At 45.1% G+C, this 24076-nt stretch overlaps 1 protein-coding gene across 2 annotated transcripts in view; it reads left to right on the top strand.

The window, feature by feature from the left end:
* ABCC5 (ATP binding cassette subfamily C member 5) overlaps positions 1-24076 on the top strand; it is an 88575-nt gene that overhangs the window by 49113 nt on the left and 15386 nt on the right. The window contains exons 13-26 of one of the 2 annotated variants that reach the window (XM_007468933.1): positions 15-139; positions 259-331; positions 2155-2358; positions 3238-3381; positions 5810-5912; positions 8918-9102; positions 9728-9874; positions 10176-10305; positions 11822-11975; positions 12067-12195; positions 14819-15005; positions 16713-16802; positions 19392-19581; positions 23333-23492. In XM_007468933.1, the coding sequence (XP_007468995.1) occupies positions 15-139; positions 259-331; positions 2155-2358; positions 3238-3381; positions 5810-5912; positions 8918-9102; positions 9728-9874; positions 10176-10305; positions 11822-11975; positions 12067-12195; positions 14819-15005; positions 16713-16802; positions 19392-19581; positions 23333-23492 (2021 nt within the window). The remainder of the gene's footprint in view (positions 1-14; positions 140-258; positions 332-2154; positions 2359-3237; positions 3382-5809; positions 5913-8917; positions 9103-9727; positions 9875-10175; positions 10306-11821; positions 11976-12066; positions 12196-14818; positions 15006-16712; positions 16803-19391; positions 19582-23332; positions 23493-24076) is intronic. The other variant, XM_007468934.1, reaches the window with a different exon arrangement.

Here is a 24076-nt window from a genome sequence, read left to right as displayed (position 1 = left end):
GTCTCTTTCCCTAGATGTCACTTCTAGAGGGCAGCATTGCAGTCAATGGAACCTTCGCTTATGTGGCGCAGCAGGCCTGGATCCTCAATGCCACTCTGAGAGACAACATCCTCTTTGGGAAGGAATTTGATGAAGAAAGGCAAGGAATGTTTGGTTTCTGTCATGCTTTCATCTTGGCTGTGTGAGACACAGGCAGCCCGAGTCAGCAGGCTCTACCCCAACTGTGGCCCTGATACTGGGTCTCTTTGTGTCCTTCAGATACAACTCTGTGCTGAACAGCTGCTGCCTGAGGCCTGACCTGGCCATCCTTCCCAACAGTGACCTGACGGAGGTACAAGTCTTCTGTCCCTGGTGGGCCAGGGTGTTTAGCAGAGAGGATTCTGGAAGATAGGTGGCAGGGCTATGCCAGAGCCACCTCCTAGGAGTGCATCTTAAATGCATGGGAGAAGAACCTACATGGGAGTTTTATTTTCTCTGGGACTTTATGTTAGGAAAGCATTTGGTCCTTAGGGCAGGAATATCAACACTACCTCTTTGTTTTTTGTTTGTTTGTTTGTTTTTGCGGTACGCGGGCCTCTCACTGTTGTGGCCTCTCCCGTGCGGGCCTCTCACTGTTGTGGCCTCTCCCGTGCGGGCCTCTCACTGTTGTGGCCTCTCCCGTTGCGGAGCACAGGCTCCGGACGTGCAGGCTCAGCGGCCATGGCTCACGGGCCCAGCCGCTCCGCAGCATGTGGGATCTTCCTGGACCGGGGCACGAACTCATGTCTGCTGCATCAGCAGGCGGACTCTCAACCACTGCGCCACCAGGGAAGCCCTACCCTATTCATTTTTAAAACCAAAGTCAAGCATGTGCTTGTTGAGCTTCTTACCCTGAACTTCATTCTGCCAACTTCCTTACTCACAGATGGTTTCTAGAGAGGCCTCTCCCTCTAGAAAGAAAGAGCCCTTAGCACAAACCCGCCTTTCTTTGATTCTGTGCCCTGGAACTGTTCCCAGAGGCTTGTCTTTGGAACCGGCTAGTGCCTTCAGTGTTGACACTCACCTCCCTTGACCTGCCCTGGATGTCTCTGGGGCTGATTCTTTTATTCAGCTGACTTCAGTTTAAGCCCTCAAACCAGATTTGAATGGTTTGATTAGTTTACTGGTTCTCAGATCCTGGTCCCCTGATTAGCAGCAAATCAGTAGCATCACTGCAGATTCTCAGCCACACCCGAGACCTACTGAATCCAAGACTCTAAGGGTGGGGCTCCACAATATGTTTTAACAAGCCCTGCAGGTAATTCTCGTACATGTTCTTATTTGAAAACCTCTGAATTAATTGAATTTTTTTTAAGGATAAGATTTTTTAAAAATACAGAGCCAGTTGCTGTTTGACAATTGATTTTTTTTCATTTGTTTATTTAGTAATATTTATTAAGTGCTTGTTATATGCCAGCTGCATGTGCAGAAGCTGCTGAGGGCACTGGGAATATAAAAGAAAAGGACAATAGTCTGTGTCCTCAGAAAGCTTACAATCGAGAGAGACAGCCCAACAAATAGGCCCAAAATAGGCTGATGAAAGAGTCCCCTTTCTTTTGGGTGTTAGTGGAGAGGGGGAGGGGAGACTTCACAGAGGAGAGGACGCCAGAACTGAGCAGACACAGTACAGGAGAAGGCATGACAGTGGTGGTGTGTGTTCATAATAGACACACAATTGAAAATGCTCAGATCCCAGGGTATGGAAGGGGGATTGACACTGGAGGCTGAGAGTTGCTGGGAAGCCAGGTGGTAAAGGGCCTGCTTTGTCTGCCATATTTGGGGGCTTAGATTATGTTCTTTAGGACTAAGCAAGGGTGGGACATGGTCAGCTTTGTGTTTTGGAAAGGTCTTTCTACCCATGGAGAATGGATTGTAGCAGGGCATCAAGCGGGCGTGGCAAGGTTCAGATACAGGATTGGTTAGGAACCAGATGGTGGTGGGAGGGGAGGAGGCATCCGGGCTGATGCCCCCCCAGTTCTGTGTGGGCCCTGGAGGACATGGCAGCCCTTCATCCAGGTGGGGAAGTGAAGAGAAGAAGCTGGTTTGGGTGGAGGAGATGTGAGGTGACTGGGGTGATCACTGAGCATTGTTCTGGACTTGAGCTGAAGGCTTCCCGTGCTTTCTGGGCTCCTGTAGATTGGCGAGCGTGGAGCCAACCTGAGTGGTGGGCAGCGCCAGAGGATCAGCCTCGCCCGGGCCTTGTATAGTGACCGAGACATCTACATCCTGGATGACCCCCTCAGTGCCTTAGATGCCCACGTGGGCAACCACATCTTCAACAGTGCTATCCAGAAGCACCTCAAGTCGAAGACGGTTCTGTTCATTACCCACCAGTTACAGGTACGGTGCTTCCTTCCCCAGGCTCCCCACCTTGGCTTGAGAAATCAGAAACAGGGAGGTGGGCTTGGTCCAGGTACCTTTGTGGGGCTCCTAGAGGTCCCTGGAATCGTGAGTGTTCACTTCCTCAGCAAATAGCCCCCTGTCCCATTGTACTAATAAAGCTTGTTATATCAGATGGCCATCTGAATGAGAGATCCTTGGAGCATGTTAGCTTCTGCATGTAAATCAGTAAGTAAAAGGGCTGAGAGGAGTAGACTGAAAATGGAGCTTGGGTACGAGACAGTTTGGAAAGGGTTGTGTTAACATCTATGCGCGAGTGGGAACTGTTTAGGGAAAACAAGCTCTTCTCCCTCTGTCATTCCATGACCAGCAGCCACTTCAGAGAGCAGCTCAAGGATGTTACCATCTGCTTTGCATATGTTGTCAAGTCTGGGGGGCTAAGCCCCCATTCTGCCGCAGAAAGACTATAATTCTATGTACTTCTGAGCGCAGGGAAGGGATGTGAGGTTTAAGGCAGGCCTTTGTGTGGCTTCATCAGCAGATTTATGTCAAAAATTAGAGGAACTGGTTTTTGAACTGCATCACGAGGCAGGACAAACTAAAGCAGGGGTTCTCAGTCTCAGCACAGTGGGGTTTGGGAGCCAGAGAGCTCTCTCTTGTGGGGGGCTTGTCCTGTGCATCCCTGGCCTCTATCCACCAGATGGCCGTAGTACGCCCTCCCCCTCAACTGTAACAACCAAAAATGTCTCCAGATATTATGAAGTATCCTCTGGGGGGCTTGTTCACCTCCAGATGAGAACCGCTGAACTAAGGTATAGGCGTTTGGATGTATTCGCACAAGTAGCGGCCACACTATGTTGTCCCTGTCTTTGTCTCCAGTACCTGGCTGACTGTGATGAAGTGATCTTCATGAAAGAGGGCTGTATTACAGAAAGAGGCACCCACGAGGAGCTGATGAATCTAAATGGTGATTATGCTACCATTTTTAATAACCTGTTGCTGGGAGAGACACCCCCAGTTGAGGTAAGATTCGTGGTGTGTGTGTGTGTGTGTGTGTGTGTGTGTGTGTGTGTGTGTGTGTCTTTCCAGCAAGAGAGATAGGACCGTAGTGAGTGATGGAGAAATCTCAGCTGAACTCATTGTCCGTGTCTTGTTGGCAGGGGCCCTGTTCTCTGGTGACCAGACTGCCGTGCTTTAGTCCGCATACTGGTTCTATTCTGCGAGGGCAGGGTTGTGGGGTTAGAGAACCGAGGTCTTCTGTCACTGAGAGTTTATCAGCAAGGCAATGACAAGGAGGACGTGGGCTCAGTGTGTGCTGCTGTTCAGTCATAACTTAGCTTCCTAAACTCCATCAAATCCTGACTGAAACATTAGGAAGCTCCTTTCTTAATAATCAAATGAATAAGGTGGCAGAGAAGAGACATTAAATACTGCATACATTTGAAAATTATCTATGGTGTCTTGGCTGCCGACTTGGCACTCATTAACTAGTACCAGCTGTGTCCCAATTTCTGGATTAGGCACTTTATAGCTGTCATCCTGTTCAGCCATTTTAACAGAGCTCTGCGGCCAGATACGATTATCCTCCACTTGTACAGCTGAGGAAACGGGGGCTCAGAAGGGTTAAACAGCCTGCTGGAAAGGTCAGTTCGACTCCAAAGTGCTGCGCTGCCGGGCCTCCGGCAGCAACACGGAAAGCTGGCCGCCCGTTCTGGGCTCTGAGTTAGGCAAAGACAAGGGCGTACGTAGAGCTGGCTCTCGTATTGACCTTTTTATCCTCTGGTCGCCTTGGGTCCTAGGAATTCACTCAGGCTGGGCTAAAAGCCGCTTCTTAGCTACTAGGTCATTTTGATGTTGAGTAGGATGAAAGCAAAAAGTTATTGGGACCTTTTCTGGGACTCTTATTTCAGTGTTTGGGTATCATCCTGTTTGATTTCAAGTTCAGTACAACTCATTGTTCATGATGTGTTTTAGGCCTTTTGATATAACTCTGACATTGCGAGTGTCATCAGTAACTGCTATAGAGACACCTGATCCAGATTTGGATTTTATGATCTCTCCCTGTGACTCTCACAGTGCTTTGGGCTCTTCAGATTATTTCCTCCTCATTGTACACATGGAGGGGAAAATGAAAGGGAGAGAAGCTAAAACATGAAATGTCCAAGGAGCAAAGGAATATCGAGAGGGAGCATATTGAGTGAAGGAGCGTGCTTTCAGTATATCACTTCACTTTCCTGAGCCTCAGTTTCCTCATCTTAAAAATGGGGGTGGCACCTGCCTCTTTGAGTTGGTGCATTTGAAATATGTAATGTTCTTATCCCAGTCAGTGGTCAACAAATAGTAATTTTCTCTTTAGAGAGTGCATTTATTCATGCACTGTGGTAAATATAAAATTTAGAGTCCTATCTTATGTTCCAGATGTGGCTCTAAATTTTATATTATTTTCTGATTTTTTTTTCACTGTCAATTTAAAAAATCTAGTTGGAGAGCAAACTGGGGTCATGAGGCTGACAGTGACATAGAATTAAATGTAATAAACTATGTATAGAGAATCTCCTGTATAAAGATATGAGAGGAACTTGGAAAGGAGAACATTAAGTAGTTTCTATTATCTCAGGTTCAATTTGATGAATGTTTTGTAAGTCCCAGCGTGCCCCATTATGGGCAGTTCTGGGTGCTGGGCCCTGTGTAGGTTATAAGTAAGTAGGTTATATGAGTAAGATGTCGTCTCTGTCCTTGAGGGACTCGCAGTCTTCTAGGGAAGACCAATACTCTTATGCTCGTACATACCTAACAACACCAGGTCACATATGTAGCAACATGCTGTGAAAGCACTAACAAGTGCCTGGGAGAACAGGGGAGTGTGAACTCTATTCTAGAGGAGTGTTAAGTTGCCTCAGGGAGAATTAAGATTTGAATCCATCTGAATGGGGACAACTGTGATTGCGTTGGGTGAGGAGAGGAACTTCCCAAGTGAAGAACCAGGTGGCTAAAAGTCTAGAAGTGGGAAATGGCAGTGTGATGTGAGGCATGGATAGGCTAGGGCCAGAATGTGGAGGTGCTGCAAAAGCAGGCTGAGAAGTGGAAGTTTATCCCATGGTAGATCTATGATTTGATTTAGTGATGTGGGGATCAGAGATGGAAAGAATGGAAGTGACCCCAGCTCAAATACTCTGGACAAGTTGGAATAGATGAGAACAGCATAAAGCCTACTGTGTTTGGAGTTTAGGTCTTTAGTTACTTGGGGGAGAGCAGTGTCAGTGGAATGGTAGGAACCCAGCTCAAAGATTTAAGGAGTTAGGGAAGTTACAGAAGTTAACTTTTAAGAAGCTGGATGTGTCTCTTTTCAATAAGAGCAGTAGCTCGATGGATGATTCGCTAACATGTCCTTTGGACGTTTGTCTGGCCATATCATGATGACGGAGACACTTCTTCTTTTTTTTTTTTTAAGATTAATTCTAAAAAGGAAACCAGTGGTTCACAGAAGAAAACACAAGACAAGTGTCCTAAAACAGGATCAGTAAAGAAGGAGAAAGCAGTGAAGCCAGAGGAAGGTAATGAACTTTCTTGAGATTTGTCATTAAAGTTTGTTTTGGTTTTTATTTTCCATTGAAGCATTTTATTTGCATATATGTATTACATCCCTAGAAAAAGGATCCCATGGTTTTCCCTCCAGTGTGTTTTCACACACTTGCTTTTTCATGGTCCATGATGCTAGATGAGGTTGTCAGTACAATGAAACCAAACTGACAGGATGGGACCTGCCATTTTTCTACATCTTTGTGTTGCCCATCAAATCTAGGGCTGATCTCTCCACACTTGTTTAAGTTCACAGCAGTTTTCCCAGCCCTGTGATCATCAGTTAAATTTGCCAATATAACCATGTTTCACCATCACAGTTAGAAACCAGATGATGACTTTGGAGCATAGCCTGATAAGAACCTGACGTTTGCCTCTCTTTTTCACATTGATGATGCTCTTGAGAGCATCAGCCAGCCAGGACGTTCATGAGCACCATTTTGGCAGCACAGAAACATGGTGGAAAGTGTGTCATTAAAGTTTATCAAGGGCTTCCCTGGTGGCGCAGTGGTTGAGAGTCCGCCTGCCAATGCAGGGGATGCGGGTTTGTGCCCCGGTGCGGGAAGATCCCACATGCTGCGGAGCAACTAGGCCCGTGAGCCATGGCCGCTGAGCCTGTGCGTCCGGTGCCTGTGCTCCACAACGGGAGAGGCCACAACAGTGAGAGGCCCACGTACCACAAAAAAAGAAAAAAAAAAAAGTTTATCAGAAATTACGCCATGTGGTAATTCATGCTGTTTAATAGCATTGTGTGTTGTAGAGCGCCTGGCCTTATATTTCTAGAATACCAGATTTTTTTATGATTGTCGGGAGACCATGAGGCACCTTGTGTTTTCTTAAGCTGAGCAAGGCAACAAGAATGTCCTTTAATCCTATGCCCTCTTTTCCTATGCAGGGTGGGGTGAGGTGTAGGTAGTCATAGCTGAGTCATCTTGACTAAGCAAAAATTGAATCGTGGGTTCATCTCTGCTCTTTAAAAGTCACGCCACCCAATGCAGAGGCATGCCAGCTTTGAGAATGCCTACCTCCTCAGAACCTCCCCTGTTACAATGATACACTCCTCTGCTTGTCCCAAGCAGACTGCAGCAGGGCTGTGGTGAAGAGTTACAGCCAAGGTTTTTCCTACTTGATTTTCCTATCCAGAGTCCTTGGTCCTGTTTTTTAAACCCTTTATCTTATCAACTGAAACAAATCTTGGGAGTTAGAAAAGCTATATGCAATAACTTAGGCATTTTCACTTTTGTGAACTTTAAGCTGCATATCAGTTTGCAAAGAATAAGAATAATAATAAATAAAAATGCAGTCCTGTTTTAAAGTTCTTTCTGTTGTGTCACCTCCTCACCTGACGTGTTGAATCCAGGACCTTTCCTGGGTTTGCCATTGCTTTTTTCATTTCCTTGTTCTTAAAGTATTTGGCGTCAGGAGGTGACCATCCTGATTTACCACTCCCTGCCTCTTGTCTTTCTTTCAATTAGCCACATACGAGCTTTTGAATTCCGGTGTGATTTGAGATGCCTTACTCTCACACACACAAAGCAAACACAGCACAGAAGCCTGAGACATCTGTCAGTTCCTGCCATAGACAGTATAAAAAAAATAAAATGTCTTTAGGGGACATTTGTCCTTATTTACATAGCCACTAACCTGGAGACTCACATCGCAAAGTGCTCAAGGCATGTGTTGCTTGTTCCAAGGTAATTATTACACATCATATATGATAAAGGGGAGGTGCTTCCTGTGGGGATGTTTCTCTGTATTCTCCTGTCAGCATCAATCACCTGACCAGCCCAGGGAGCCCCTAGGAAATATCCTGGAATCTTTTCTCTCCTCCCACACTCAGTCACTCCGTCCTACTGAATTTACCTCCTGAAACTCCGTCCCCATTGCCATGACCCTGGTTCTGGCCTTTATCATCTACCCAGACTGTTACAGCTGCCTCCTTTTAAATCTGTCCTCCACACGAACAGCAGAGAGATCTAGTTAAAAACCAGCCAACTCACTTTCCTGCCTGAGGCCTTTCAGTGGCCTCCCAATGTCAAAGCCGCATTTTCTAATCTTTTTCTTGATTTGGCACACACAGAAAAATGCCACTATTTCTGGGATGCATGGTAGAGGCTACCTGAGGTGGCTGGTCTGGCCATCCCAGGCCCATCTAGTGCACAGCAGGGCCGGGGAGTCAAATCTCTACACCCCTGTAGCCCATTCTCTTGAGAAGTTCTTGTCTGAAGGATAAAGTTCAAATGCCTTTATCCCCTGACCAGAGCCTCCTTAATCAGCCTTATCTCCTGCCACTCCTTAGGCACACAGAATGTTCCAGCCACGCTGAATTGGATATCTGTGTATACCGATTTGCTGTTTCCCCACACCTGTGCCCATCATTTCCCCATCTGGCCGACTCTGGCTTACCTTTCAAGACATGGTATGGGGAATTCCCTGGCGTGTCCACTGCTGAGGCCCTGGGTTCAATTCTTGGTCAGGGAACTAAGATCGCACAAGCCACGTGGCACGGCCAAAAAAAAAAATAAATAACGCAATATGGACTGCATAGAAAGTCTTCCAGGAAAACGCCCTGCTAAGCCCCTCACAGCTTCCACAAGTAGGTTATGTGCATTTCCTGGATGTTCCCATGCTGCCCTGCAAATAGCTCTAGCGTTGGAGTTCGCACATTTTATTATAATTATGTATTTATTTACCTGTTTGTCCTACTAGACTGTGGAAGGATGATCTGAGCCAGATCTCCAGGGCAGGGACCTGGTCTTAATCTTCATTACCGCTCCAGGGCCTCATCCTGGGCCTGGTTCATAGTTGGTGCTTAGTAAGTGTTACATGGATACATGAATGCTCCTGATGAAGGGGAAATAATTCTCATCTAGAGCTCTGTGAAATTGTAGGCTCCCTTTGATTCTGCTGTTCTACAGGTGACTTAGTTTGAAAAGCAGCCTTTCCTTTCTGAGTTCGTGTTTCTCTTTTCCTTACCTAGGGCAGCTTGTGCAAATGGAAGAGAAGGGGCAGGGTTCCGTGCCCTGGTCAGTATATGGTGTCTACATCCAGGCTGCTGGGGGCCCCTTGGCATTCCTGGTCATTCTGTCCCTTTTCATGCTGAACGTGGGCAGTACCGCCTTCAGCAACTGGTGGTTGAGTTACTGGATCAAGCAAGGAAGTGGGGTAAGGTTCCTCATTAATGGGAAAATTATATGTCTCATAAAGTGGCCATCTCTCCATAGTCCCTGTCTCTCCTTAGGGAAACTGTTCTAGTTTTCAGTTAAAAGAAGCAATGAACAAGGATTACCCAGGATAAGAGATGAGTCCCTAATGTAACCTCAGCAGATAATTGCTCCCTGACCAACCCACGGAGCAGTAGAGCTTATCAGTAGCAAACTGTAGGCTGTCTGCTGTCGTCCTTCGAAAAGAGAGAGGGGGCTTCCCTGGTGGCGCAGTGGTTGAGAGTCCGCTTGCCGATGCAGGGGACACGGGTTCCTGCCCTGGTCCGGGAAGATCCCACATGCCGCGGAGCGGCTGGTCCCGTGAGCCATGGCCGCTGAGCCTGCGCGTCCGGAGCTTGTGCTCCGCAACGGGAGAGGCCACAACAGTGAGAGGCCTGCGTGCCGCAAAAAAAAAAAAGAAAAGAAAAGAAAAGAGAGAGGGAGCGGGGCAAGGTCTGCCTTGTGTCTGCTTCAACCAGCTCCCAGAGTTTTTATCCTGTACCCTCCCTTGAGCCAAGAACGGCCCTGATGCGGGGTTCTTGGCAGTCCCTGGGAGTCTTGCCTCACAGACCCTTGCCTCCAAACAGAACACCACGGTGACTCAGGAAAACAGGACGTCTGTGAGCAGCAGCATGAAGGACAATCCTCTCATGCAGTACTATGCCAGCATCTACGCCCTCTCCATGGCAGTCATGCTGATCCTGAAAGCCATTCGCGGAGTGGTCTTTGTCAAGGTATGCACCAGTGGGGGCCTCTGCTCCTCCTCTCCCCAGAGGCTGTGTGGTCAGGATTCCACCTGGCAACCCTCGGGTTTACTCTGAGTTGGGGAGCTCCTTTAAAGCAGGATGGCCCTCGCCGAAGTGACCTGCATCCCATCAGCCTCAGCTTTTTCCTATTAGCCACCTCTCTCCTCCATGGCCATTTGCCCTTCTCCGGCTTTGGGCGTCGATGTCCTGTGGAGTTGCGACCCCATGGAGTGGGAGCTGAGCCTGCCTGAGTCCCGGATCTCTGACCACGCTGTGCTCTGCCCCTCAGGGCACATTGCGAGCCTCCTCCCGGCTCCACGACGAGCTTTTCCGAAGGATCCTTCGAAGCCCTATGAAGTTTTTTGATACTACCCCCACTGGGAGGATTCTCAACAGGTTTTCCAAAGACATGGATGAAGGTATTTCTCACTGCTTCTCTCTGTTGTGCTCTGGAGCACAAGACAGAGCACAGTGGCTGTCGATGTTTGCGTCAGGAACATTTTAGTTTGGGCATTTTCTTCGCATTGCAACCTCTCTTTAGCCTGAGGACCTATCTGCTTTTTCACCTTTTGTCTGAGTTCTTGTTTGATCTTATTTAAACTGAAAACCAGTTCAGAGCACTGAGTTAGCATAGAGGCTTTGGACAGGGGCATCTCAGAGTCCAAAACACATACTTACTTGTGGGTAGTGCATAGGTTCCTGGACACCTATAACCTCTGACAGGTTTGCTGGATGCTGGATGCTTCATGGACTGTGCCAGCACCAGAACTTAAATACAGTTGACCCTTGAACAACAGGTTGGCTGAATCTGCAGGTATGGAAATATGGATGAGGAACCACATATATGGAGGACTGACTGTAAGTTATATGTGGATCTTTGACTGCACAGAGGGTCTGCATCCCTAACCCCTACGTTGTTCAAGGGTCAACTATACTCCCATAGCCCATAATGATAGTGATGCTGCCTGACATTTATTGAGGGCTTACTGTGTAACAAGCAGTGTACTGAATATTTTACACGCGTTATCCTAATCTTCACAGCAGCCCTATGAGGTGTGGATATCGTTTCATCCACTGAATACACGGAAAAGCTGATGCCTAGAAAGGTTAAATAACTTGCTGAAGATCACACAGCTATTAAATAACAAGCTGGGAATTGAGCCCAGATCTTTTTGACCCCAGAGCTAATGTTTTTAACTACTGTACTGTGTTGCCTCCATAGAAGGAGTTTGTTTCAGATGTTGATAGGCCAGTGTAAAGCCATGGCCAGAGGTAACAAGGGATCAAAACCATCACTGATACACAGAACAGTGCTACACATATGCATGACATGATCCCATTTCTGTTAAACTCACATACACACGGACAAATGGAAAAAAGATTGAAAAAAAAATCAGTGGTATCAACATGTCTCAGATTTGCATGAAAATAGGCGGGGGGAGGAGATGTTCAAAAAACGGTGAAGAAAATGTTGATAACTGTTGGAGGTTCTATACTCTTTCAACTTTTGTGTATGTTTAAAATTTTCCATGATGAAAAATTTCTTAAATGTTAGCGGCAGTTCATTGATATTGGTAAGAATAAAGACTATGTTTATTTAAGTTTTTTGCATACTTATTTTCCAAATATTTTACAACAATATTTTACTTTGCAAAGTGGAAGAAATGTTTAAAGGGGTTGGGCAGCATAGTGAACCAAAAAGAAGGCACAGGGGAGAAAGATCACTTAAATGCTCTTGGGATAAGAAAAATTAGAGCAGCCAGGTTTCCAGATTTTTCTTTGACCGGACTGTTTAAAAGGCAAAAATCATAACTTTCAGATAGGGATGTTAGGGAGCCTCTTTTTGTTTTTTAAAAATTGGGGGAAATTTAAAATTCCATTTTCCCGGTTTGTGGATCCCAGCATCTGACATGTGTTCCTTTACGGTTTCCCCAGTCGATGTGCGCCTGCCGTTCCAGGCTGAGATGTTCATCCAGAACGTCATCCTTGTGTTCTTCTGTGTTGGAATGATCGCGGGAGTTTTCCCGTGGTTCCTTGTGGCAGTGGGGCCCCTCATCATCCTCTTTTCAGTTCTGCACATTGTCTCCAGGTAAACAGGAAGTCTTCATGTCTTCCAGGGCAAAGGATGAAGCCAGAGTTGCTAGTCTACCCCTCTGACACAGAACACATTCTCTCTCCAGGGTTCTGATTCGAGAGCTGAAGCGTCTGGACAATATCACGCAGTCACCTTTCCTCTCCCACATCACATCCAGCATACAGGGCCTTGCCACCATCCACGCCTACAACAAAGGGCAGGAATTTCTGCACAGGTTAGTTCAATGGGGGCCCAAGGGCTCAATGGGGAGCCAGCATCTCAGCATTTAATGAGAGTTTAAGAAGCCTTTCAAGGTCAGAATTCCAGATTATAAAGCTCATTACTAAGAGTATTAGTAATTTAATGATCTCTGGTTAAGATTCACTTGCTTGGTGGAACTCCCTTCTGAGCAAATGGGAAGACAAAAACACAGGTTTGGAGTCTGTTAGCTTTCAGTTCTGAATGGCTATATTTGATGGAGTTTTGCTTTTTTTTTTTTTAATTAATTTATTTTATTTATTTATTTTTGGCTGCACTGGTTCTTCTCTGCCGCGCGTGGGCTTTCTCTAGTTGTGGAGAGCGGGGGTTACTCTTTGTTGCGGTGCATGTGCTTCTCGTCGCAGTGGCTTCTCTTGTTTTTTTGTTTTGTTTTGGTTTTTTTACTGTTTTTGGAATGGTTACTTTTATTTTTTTAATTTTTATTTTATAAATTTATTTTATTTATTTTATTTTTGGCTATGCTGGGTCTTTGTTGCTGTGTGCAGGCTTTCTCTAGTTGCAGTGAGTGGGGGCTACTCTTCGTTGCAGTGCACAGGCTTCTCATTGTGGTGGCTTCTCTTGTTGCAGAGCACGGGCTCTAGGCACGCGGGCTTCAGTAGTTGTGGCGTGTGGGCTTCAGTAGTTGTGGCTCGCAGGCTTCAGTAGTTGTGGCTCACGGGCTTAGTAGCTCCGCAGCATGTGGGATCTTCCCAGACCAGGGCTCAAACCCATGTCCCCTGCATTAGCAGGTGGATTCTTTACCACTGCACCACCAGGGAGGTCTGCGGTGGCTTCTCTTGTTGTGCTGGATTCTCTTGTTGCGGTGGATTCTCTTGTTGTGGTGGATTCTCTTGTTGCAAAGCACAGGCTCTAGGATCATGGGCTTCAGTAGTTGTGGCATGCAGGCTCAGTAGTTGTGGCTCGCGGGCTCTAGGGCGCAGGCTCAGTAGTTGTGGCTCGTGGGCTCTAGGGCACAGGCTCATTAGTTGTGGCACACAGGCTTAGTTGCTCTGCAGCATGTGGGATCTTCCCAGACCAGGGATCGAATCCGTGGCCCCTGCATTGACAGGTGGATTGTTAACCACTACACCAGGGAAGTCCCAGAGTTTTACTTTTTTATTATTTATTTATTTATTTGTTTATTTATTTTTACTTTTTTATCTTTTGAACAGTAAAAGACATTCATTGACATTAGACTGACATTTTATTTAGCTGTTGAATATTGTTTGTATGAGAAATTTATGTACATATATAGTGATTGTGGAGATTTGTGTTAACAAGAGATTGAATTAGACTAAAGGTCATTCAGTAAGGACTGGTTAAATAAGCTGTGTTGTCCCCATGTGGTGGAATATTATTATATGGCCCCTAAAAAGAGTGAGACTGCTCTCTAGGTACTGATAATGAATGATCTCCAAGGTATATTAGTGAAAGAGCAAGGTACAGATGGGCGGGCATTGTGTGCTCCTTTTAATTATGTGTCTGTATCTGTAACATTTAGAATATCTCTGAAAGGACACATAAGAAACTAATAGTTGCCACTGGAAAGGGGAACTGAGTAGCTGGAGGAGGGCAGGAGAAAGACCAGCTTTTCATGATAAAACCTTTTGTACCTTGTGAATATTCTGTCCTGTAGAGTATATTATTCACTCCAAAAATTAAGTAATTGATGTTAAAAAGGAACTCTAAAATAGAAAGGTTTAGTTAAACAATTCAGAAAAATGCATCCTAACTTTAAGTGAAAAAAGTAAAATATGCTGACCGTGTACGTGTGTATGTACATACCCAAAGAAAAGTGAGTGCATTGAAAAAAATGCTGGGAGTAAATGCAGCAGAATATTAACTCTGGTTTTAGCTGAGTGGTGAGAGTACTGGAATTTTACATTTTCCTCTTTTATTGCATTTTCTTAATTTTCTCTAAAGTGCACATATCTTACTGTAAGGAGGGTAGTGATTTTTTTAAAAGCAAGGCACATTTGCCCACCCAGATCTCCCACTCTGGAGTTCTAGTTGTGTGTAGGTGCCAGACCTTCAGGTGCGGCGTGATCTACTCTCTAAGCCCCCTGGTGACAGTGGTGTCTTGCTCCTGCAGTGACAAAGGTTGTCTAGGTCTTTTTGCTCTGGTTTAAATCACTGCTCCTTGTTCTTTGCTCCATGGCCTTGGGAAACAAGTGTGTCAGCAGGCAATTTCCACTTTCGGTCCAAGGTTTTCTTTTTTTCTGGTCTTTTGCCATTTCTGCAGTTTACCTTTGTAACCTCTCTTTCTTTGAGAAAATGACCCCTGACCTAAAACATTTTTCTAAAGCTTAAGCAGCCTCTTTATTTGGTCTCCTTCCCTCCTGCTTCCCCTGTGCTGTTGAAGTAGATATCTTCCCCTGGCATCTTTAACACGTTTCTTTGAAAGGGTAAAACTAGAAAACCCTCGTGTCCTGTCTGTGGAGCCTGGAGTACTCTGCACTCCTTAAGTTTCCATCTCACACTCCTGGTTACAAACTTCAGTATTAGCCCTCCACCCATAACTCACCAGAGCTTTGGCATCCTCCATGACCAGGGTTGTGTGGTACCTTATTTGCCTATTAGGTGTTCTGTCTTCCTCACAGGTACCAGGAGCTACTGGATAACAACCAGAGTCCCTTCTTCTTGTTCACGTGTGCGATGCGGTGGCTGGCAGTGCGGCTGGACCTGATCAGCATTGCCCTGATCACCACCACCGGGCTGATGATTGTTCTCATGCACGGGCAGATTCCCCCGGCCTACGCGGGGCTTGCCATCTCCTATGCTGTCCAGGTTAGTCTCTGGGATGGGGGCGTCCTCTTGCTCTTATGTTGGCCTAGGAGAGAGCTGGTAGGGGGCTCTACCCTAAGCCGTTGTTTTACTTCCGACTCCTAGAGCTTTTCCCCGTCTGCTTTGGCAGTAACACTCTGGACTGGTGTACAGTCAGCCCTCCACATCCACATGTTCCACATCCATAGATTCAACTAACTGCAGATCAAAAGTATTTGGGGGGAGAAATTTCCGGAAAGTTCCAAAAAGCAAAACTGAATTTACTGTAGGTGGGCAACTATTTATTTTTGCCCAACTATTTTCTATATCGTATTTATAACTATTTACATGGTATTTACATTGTATTAGGTATAATAAGTAATCTAGAGATGACTTAAAGGATACAGGAGGATGTGTATAGGTTATATGCAAATACTATGCCATTTTATATAAGGGACTTGAGCGTCCGTGGATTTTTTTTTTGGGCGGGAGTCCTGGAACCAATTGCTCATGGATACTGAAGGTTGACTGCATAGGAATAAAGGGATTTAACTCTGTTGCATTTGTCTATGAAATAGGTGCTATTTTTTTCTTAAATAAATATGATTTTGAAAATGGTTTCTTAATTGTAGGTTTCTGTCTTCACTACCCTTTCATCTCTGGCCTCTTCCTAGTCTTCTAAGAAATATATATCAATACATTTCTGCTGTGTGTTTTATTTTCAGGCCCCTGATTTTCCCAATACTGTGACATATGTAAACCCTTCTGGCTCCTAGGAATGGTTGAAGGTCTTCAAATAGATCAAAGAACAATTGGGAACTTGAGCACTGACTAGATATTTGAAGATGTTAAAGAATTGTTACTAACTGTTTAAGATGTGACAATGGTTGTTTTTAAGGAGTCTTTATATTTTAGAGAGATATAAGCTGAAATATTTATGGGTGAAATGATAGCCTATATGGGATTTGATTCCAGATAATACGGAAGGATGGGGTGGTATAGATGAAACAATATTGGCTATAAGTTGATAATTTTTTAAGTTGGATGTTTGATACATGGGAGTTCATTATACTCTCCTCTCTATTCTTGTATACGTTTGACATTTTTCTATATTGGAAAGATAAAAATAAGTAGCCAGAAGAAACCTAAGAAGAGATACGTATCTTCACAGATACCCAAAGATATTTGTCCATGTTATGCAGACTTCCTTGATTACTAGAGGTGGGGGGAGAATCTGTGTTATATATACTGTGTTTCAGAGTCCTCAGTCTGAGGCACACAGGGGCACTGCGTTCAGTTTTGGCCCAGCCTCATTTCTCTTATTTGACCTTGCTGGAAGCATTCTCACTGCTGCACACAGGTTGATATAATCTCCGTTTGTTGTGACTACTACATCAGGTGTAGATACAAGTATGAAGCACAGTAGTTATTCAGCTACAGTTGAATTACTGGAAATGTAAAGACGGTGGAAAGCCCTCGGATACAGGAGAGTTAGTGCCAGCAGTACCAGAACGCCACCTGCATTCACTGAGAATTGCAGTTGATTGGGTGCTATTAGGCATTGTCTTAAATATTTAGAGAATGATTCGGTCCCTAAAATCAGCTGCTGTATGTGCCCAGTTAGTTCTTGTAACTTGAGTTGTGATCCCTTAGATGAAGGAGGTTTTCTGGCATTGGCTTGGTGTGTATTAATAGTAAATTCTCTCTCGGATTCTTGTTTTCCATTGTCAGTTAACAGGACTGTTCCAGTTTACTGTCAGACTGGCATCTGAGACAGAAGCTCGCTTCACCTCAGTTGAGAGGATCAACCACTACATCAAGGTCAGGCTACTACAGGCCTTTTGCTACAATCTGACTCTTCATGGAGCAGTTTTACCCTTTTACAGCCTTGAGTAAATGTCCCAGGAGGATGCTTGTTTTCTCTGCCTTATCTTGTCCCACAGGAGAGGCAGCGGTCTCTCCAGCATGTGTGGAGTGGAGAAGAGAATATCTTAAGATTTTCTAAATATATTTGTGAATTGTGCCTGATTGAGAAACTATGTTCATCAGCTAATTTCCAAAGCATTCCTTTTATTTATTTATTTATTTATTTATTTATTTAGGCTGCACAGGGTCTTAGTTGCGGTGTGCAGGCTTCTTAGTTGTGGCATGCGGACTTCTTAGTTGCGGCGTGCATGTGGGATCTAGTTCCCTGACCAGGGATCAAACCCCGGGCCCCCTGCATTGGGAGCATGGAGTCTTACCCACTGGACCACCAGGGCAGTCCCCAAAGTATTACTAATCTCATTAATTCAGTTAAGCTGACTAATGTAACATTTTCCTTACACTATTTAAAACCATGTATTATTTCAAGTCTTAGTCTAGTTTACTTGTTCTTAACCAGGGAAGGCCATCAGAATCCCATATGGAGCTTGAGGCAAAGACTAACACGGGCCTCATCTCTGAAGATTCTGATGCAATAGGTCTGGGATAGGACCCAGACTTCTGACATTTTAAAAGCTCCGTAGCTAATTCTAAACTGCATTCACAGTTCAGAAACGAGTTAATGAGTCGGTACTGAGATGATCTAGCTCTTCCCACCTTTCCCCAGTAACCCTTGCAGTCCTGCCATGGGGCAGTGTCTTGCTGGTGTCATAGTTGGAACTCGAAAACAGTTTTCTGTAGAGAGAAGCAGAGTCCTGAGTAGTTAGGATTCTCCATTTAATCTATTTCTCAGGAGTTACCTATTTTGTGAACTGCCCAGAGACTTTATTAGCATTTATATCATTATTTACAGATAATGAATACATTCCAAGTTCCAACTAGAACGTTGACGTACAGACATAGTTTTAAAAAATGAGCCTTTCACTGAGAACCAGTATATTATGTAAACTGCATTTTCTAGCAGAGACATGCCCTGCTGATTTATTTTGTCAATGAACCTCATCAGTCGTAGGATATTTCTTAAACTTATAAATGATTGTTTTCAGAAAGAATGGCGGATGGTTATCTGATGAATCTGCTAAAAGCTATTCTTCATGTTTATACATGAGTCTCTTGGCCCAGTGCTCTGGTCTGTGGACAATTGGTGGGTGTACATGTGGGTGTGTAGTGTTTGATTTAATATCACTATTGGTGTGAGCCTCTTGCTGGAAAGGTCAGGGTGATGGTCAGCCGTGGTACAGAGTATACTCTGCACAAACCAGTCATATTCCTGAGGACTGGATCCCCACTGCCAGTCCCCAACCTGGATGCCTGTCCCAATACGAAGTTTTAGACTTCAGTCTCCACCTCCGCCTGCCAGAACACTGCAGTCTTTGGCCATTACTACCCTAATGAGGCTATAAGCTCCATGACTAGTCACCAGAGAGTTTTAAAGCATCGTGAAGTGGGACTGTTGATGACAAAAATTATCCAATGGTTGTATTAAACACAGCATTTTAAAGCTAGAATGGATTTCCAAAATCATCTAATCTATTCCCCACAATTTGCAGATGAGAAACTAAGACGAAGAGTGAAGAAGTGATGTGTCTGAGTCACGCAGCTGTTAGTGGTGGAGTTTGGAGTAGAGTCTGTCTCTCCTGGACTGACTGAGAAGGCAGGATGCCAGGGTCTCATTAATGTTCAATAAATGTACTTTCCCTCCTTTGGGTTCAGCCCAGTGGTTTTCAAATGATGGAACCCTGTTTCAAGGGGAATATTTTCAAAAAATTCCAATAAAAACTGCTGTGCTTGAAGAGGGATGGAAGGCTTCATGCCTCACATTGGTCTCCAAGGAAGTGTTTTTTGGTTGTTTGGATTTTTTTTGGCTGCATTGGGTCTTTGTTGCTGTGCGGCTTTCTCTAGTTGAGTCTAGCGGGGGCTCCTCTTCGTTGCCGTGCGCGGGCTTCTCATTGCGGTGGCTTCTCTCATTGCGGAGCACGGGCTCTAGGCAGTCGGGCTTCAGTAGTTGTGGTGCACGGGCTCAGTAGTTGTGGCTCACGAGCTCTAGAGCGCAGGCTCAGTAGTTGTGGCGCACGGGCTTAGTTGCTCCGCGGCATGTAGGATCTTCCCGGACCAGGGCTCGAACCCGTGTCCCCTGCATTGGCAGGCAGATTCTTAACCAGTGCACCACCAGGGGAGTCCCTCCAAGGAGGTTTTGGGGAAGAATTCCTTATGACAGAAGGCAGTTTGAAAGCCACTGCCCTTCCCGAGCTGCTGCTTAGTAGCCGTTGTAAACTGCTAAGTGTAGAGACCACTGTACTTTGTCTCTGTCTAGTTTACTGGTGATGAGCATTCACTGCCAGGGGTCTCTTTCACAGCAAGGGAACAGAGCGGCAGCTTTCTCTGTGTGGTTGCTTTGGGTGTCCTGGTTTTACTTCTCTGTGACAAGGCCTTGCAGCTCCCCCAGAATCTATAGTCAGTCTAAACCAGCCACTTCTGTCTCCCCAGACTCTTTCCTTGGAAGCACCTGCCAGAATTAAGAACAAGTCTCCCTCCTCTGACTGGCCGCAGGAAGGAGAGGTCACCTTTGAGAATGCAGAGATGAGGTACCAAGAAAATCTCCCCCTGGTCTTGAAGAAAGTGTCCTTCACCATCAAACCTAAGGAGAAGATTGGCATCGTGGGACGGACGGGATCGGGTAAGGATGTCCTCTCTGGAGAAACATTTGAACCTACCAGAATCAAGTCTGGGGCCCATGATTTCCTGTTTATTGAATACCAGTCTCATCCCTTCAAATCAGATTCCTGTTAGATGAGCAGTTAGTGTCTCGGTCTCTGAAACCACTTCTAGGCTTATTTTCAACCCTGCTTTCATAACATTTAATGCTTTTTCTAATCATAAAAGTATACATTCTCAGTGCAGAACACTTGGAACATATAGCAAAGTACAAAAGGGAAAAGGCGCCCATAGCTCCATTACCCAGAGATAATTACTGCTGACATTTTGGTAGATATCTTGTTAGGCTTTTTCTGTCAACAAATGTGTTTACAAAAATGAGGTCCTTTTATACACACTGTTTCATGGCCTGCTTTTACAATTACCAAATATTTTCCATGTCAATTAATATTCTATGACATGATTTCTATGCAGCATTATCTAAAATTCTATTTTATGGATGTACCATCATTTATATTCACCCTGTTCCAATTGAAGGGCATTGAGGTTGTTGTCAATTTTTCACTATTATGAATAGCACTGCAGTGAACATCCTTATTTCTGTGAAGTCAAAATATACAAAAAATTTAAGGTCTTTGTGATGTGTTACCTGTATAGCCTCCTATTTATCAGAAGCCAACATCATTCTAAGTAAGGAACCTATGTTCCTTTGAAGACAGAAATTATTTTCTTGATCTGACATCAGTTGCAAATAGAGACTAGGCCTTCATTTTAGGCATTTAATTTCACTCTTATTCTTAGAAATGTGTTACTATATGCCCCTTAGATTTCTAGAGTCAAGACTTGAATAATGTGTTTCTTTCCCTCTTTCCTTCCTGAATAACATTTCAAGATTGAGTCTTGTCTTCTTTCACTAACCTGTTTACCCTTGTGTAAGAGGTCTCTGAGTCACTTCTCATTAGCTTTCTGAGTTCCATGCTTCCTTGGCATCAAAACTCTTTTAGCTTTTTTTTTTCTTGCCATTAAAAAAGTCTTTTTGAGACAATTTACTTTAAAGAACCTGCTAAGCAGAAAAGAAAAAGCTGCTTCCTCTTTGAAGGAATTATTTCGTGTCAAAACAAGATACTGCCTCTAGGCTTGTGCATTGGAAAGAGAATGCCCAGCCAAGGAGGGTGAATGTGCCTGTCCCCACGGCTCTTACTTTGCTTTCTCCCTCGAATTCCCTCTGCTACATTGGCCCCCAGGGGTGCACTGCTCCCCTGAAAGTTCTGACTGACCTCCCTTCCTGTGATTTCCCTTTAACACAGGTAAGACAGACCGAAATTTTCACCAGGACTTTATTAAACCATGAGTAGTGACAGATGAGACATAAACAAAAATAAAATAATTATAAATAGCCCGACTTACAAAGTCTAAACTGTAATCCTAATAAGCTTCTTCTGAGACTATGTCATAGGCCCTGGCTCTCTACCATGGTTGTAACCACTGTGAGGACCTCATTGCCTTTTTTACCAGCACGTTCCATCAGTACAAAGGTAGTCTAGTCTCAGATCTTTTGTTAAAGTGGAGCAACTTAACCTGTTTATTTGAGCGCCATGCCTTCCTCAGCTTAAATCTTGAACCACGGCTACGGCACTGGGGAGGGCCTCCACCTCCTCCCTTCTACCTGGGAGGGGCCACTAACCAGATCCTCCAGTCCTGAAAAAGCCAGTTCTAGGAAGAGAGGCCTCATCAAGAACTGTCCTGCTACATGGACTCAGGTTTCCCAACTCGTTTCTGGTAGATGGACCTGAGGACTCCTGCCTTAGGGAGATGGACGTTCTGGGTTCCCACAGGTTGTTTGATGGGGGTCAAATCTCAACAGCAGGACTGTGGCTGCAAACATTGGGGTGAGCAGGTATTTGTGCCCTCACTGACCTATGAATAGACAGTCACAAGTCACATGAGAGGTCTTTCAGAACATGGAGCCAGAGGAGGGGAGGAGGGTCAAGAACTGGGAAAACTGCTCTAACAGATAAAAAACCTGTGGTTCTACATCTAACTATCTACATTCTGACTTGCAGAATGGTAGATAGATAGGTAACTATGTCAAACCATTTTTTTTTGGTGGAGTAGAACACTGAGCTTTTAAAATATTTATATCTTTTTGACAAAGTAGTTTCAGTTCTGAGAATCCGTTTCAAGGAAATCGTCTGAGATAGGAGCAATTTGAGCACTGACCAGGTTGCCATAGCATTAGTATAGGAAGTTTTAAATAAACTACATGTGCAACGTTAGAGGATTGATTAAGTAAGAGTACAGCCACATGATGGAATTTGTTGCAGCCACTAAAACTTTGTCTTGAAAAGGTAATAATATGATTGAGTGCTTGCTAGGTAATGTTAAGTGGAAAAAGCAGTTACAATATTATTTCTCTGGTATGATCTCAACTCTGAGGAAAAAACTAAAAGTAAATGTGTCCAAAAAAAAAAAAAAGCAGTAGTGAGATTATGGGAGATTGATGTTAAATCTGCTTGAATTACTTGTATCATTTTTTAAATGAAGAGTCAATTAAGGGACTTCTCTGGTGGTGCAGTGGTTAAGAATCCACCTGCCAATGCAGGGGGACACGGGTTCGATCCCTGGTCCAGGAAGATCCCACATGCTGTGGAGCAACTAGGCCCGCACGCCACAACTACTGAGCCCACGCACCACAACTACTGAAGCCCACATGCCACAACTACTGAAGCCCATGTGCCCTAAAACCTGCATGCCACAACTACTGAGTCTGCACGCCACAACTACTGAAGCCCACCCGCTCTAGGGCCCATGTGCCGCAACTACTGAGCCCATGTGCTGCAACTACTGAAGCCCTTGCACCTAGAGCCCGTGCTCCACAACAAGAGAAGCCACCACGATGAGAAGCCCGCGCACCTCAACGAAGAATAGCCCCTGCTCGCCGCAACTAGAGAAAGGCTGCATGCAGGAACGAAGACCCAATGTAGCCAAAAAAAAGAGTCAATTAAGCAAGGCTGTTCTGCTTATCACTGTGATACTGAACTCGCTATTTTATCCCCCAAACCTGCTTTTCTACCGCATTTTCCTATTGTGGTAGAGAATCTATAGCCACTCATTTTCTCAAGCCCAAACCACCTTCCCTTATGTGTTTAGCCGGGAACTTCTTCCATTTCCCAGCTGCCACAGTGATGCAAGGCCTTGTCTTGTTTCTCTCTCAGCTAAGATAAGGGGACAGAAGAGAGAGAAAACAGCTTGTCCTCTGACTTGCCACTAACTCCTTGCTGTCTGTTCTCACTTTGCCTGAGAAGCATTAACCCTGTGTTAATGCTGTTCCTAAGGTGAAAAGGAGGAGTTTCTCCATTTTACTCTCATGAGAGTATAACGGTCCTTCCCACTCCTTAGGCTGGAGCTGTGTGATGTAAATGTATATGCTTGGTAGCTCAGGAAAGTTAATTGTTTTTGGGGGGTTTGTTTTGGCTGCACCACATGGCATGTGGGATCTTAGTTCCCCAACTAGGGATCGAACCCATGCCCCCTGCAGTGGAAGCGTGGATTCTTAACCACTGGACCGCCAGGGAAGTCCCAGGAAAGTTCATTGGTTTTGGTTTTGGTTTTGGTTTCTGGCTATCATTTTATACATTACCTGAGTTAATCGGTTGAAATAATGATTGAACAGAAATAGAAAAATAGATGACATTGCCCTGAGAATAAACCAGTTTTGTCTTCACAGAATTTGCTAATTGAATGACTTTTCTGCCCGTCTTCTGACTCATCAGGGAAGTCCTCTCTGGGCATGGCCCTCTTCCGTCTGGTGGAGTTATCTGGAGGCTGTATCAAGATCGACGGAGTGAGAATCAGTGATATCGGCCTTGCTGACCTCCGGAGCAAACTCTCCATCATTCCCCAAGAGCCGGTGCTCTTCAGCGGCACTGTCAGGTGAGGAGCTCAGCACCCACATGTTTCGTGCCACATTTCAGGCCAGGTGGGCATGTTACAGCCCCCATCGGGGACTGAGATCTAGTGGCCTCTGATCTAGCGCTTTCCCATGGCACCATGTGCTCCCCATTGCAGAAGGGGCAGCTCCAGTGTGCGAGCCACCTCATTAGCTAAGTGGGGCCCAGAGGCCGTGCAGCGTGGTGGTAAGAAGTCAGAGACATCTGGGCTGTGTGTCTTAGACAAGTTAACCACGCCTAAGCTTGTTTTCTCCTCCATGAAATGGGGTTACTACTAAGCCCTATTGTTGTGAAGGTTGAATAAATTTGTGCAAATTTTATGCAAGCACAGAGGCTGGCAGAGGGCGAGCATCCTATACATGGTAGCAGCCATCATCGTCCTCCCCATGCTGTACTCTCTTCTAGGTACACTCCAAGTCACAGTTCTCACGATGGTCTTCAGGCATTATTACTACTCACGTTTTTTCATCTTCCAGTATCTTTCCCCCGCCTTTTGTTCTTACTCCAGAATGATGCCTGTCTCTGAAATCTGCCAGATTGCCAAAGATAAAATAACTGAAGGATATA

This window comes from Lipotes vexillifer, unplaced genomic scaffold, assembly GCF_000442215.2.
Source record: "Lipotes vexillifer unplaced genomic scaffold, Lipotes_vexillifer_v1.1 scaffold263, whole genome shotgun sequence".
Classification (NCBI taxonomy): Eukaryota; Metazoa; Chordata; class Mammalia; order Artiodactyla; family Lipotidae; genus Lipotes; species Lipotes vexillifer.
This window is presented reverse-complemented; position numbering and strand designations above follow the sequence as displayed.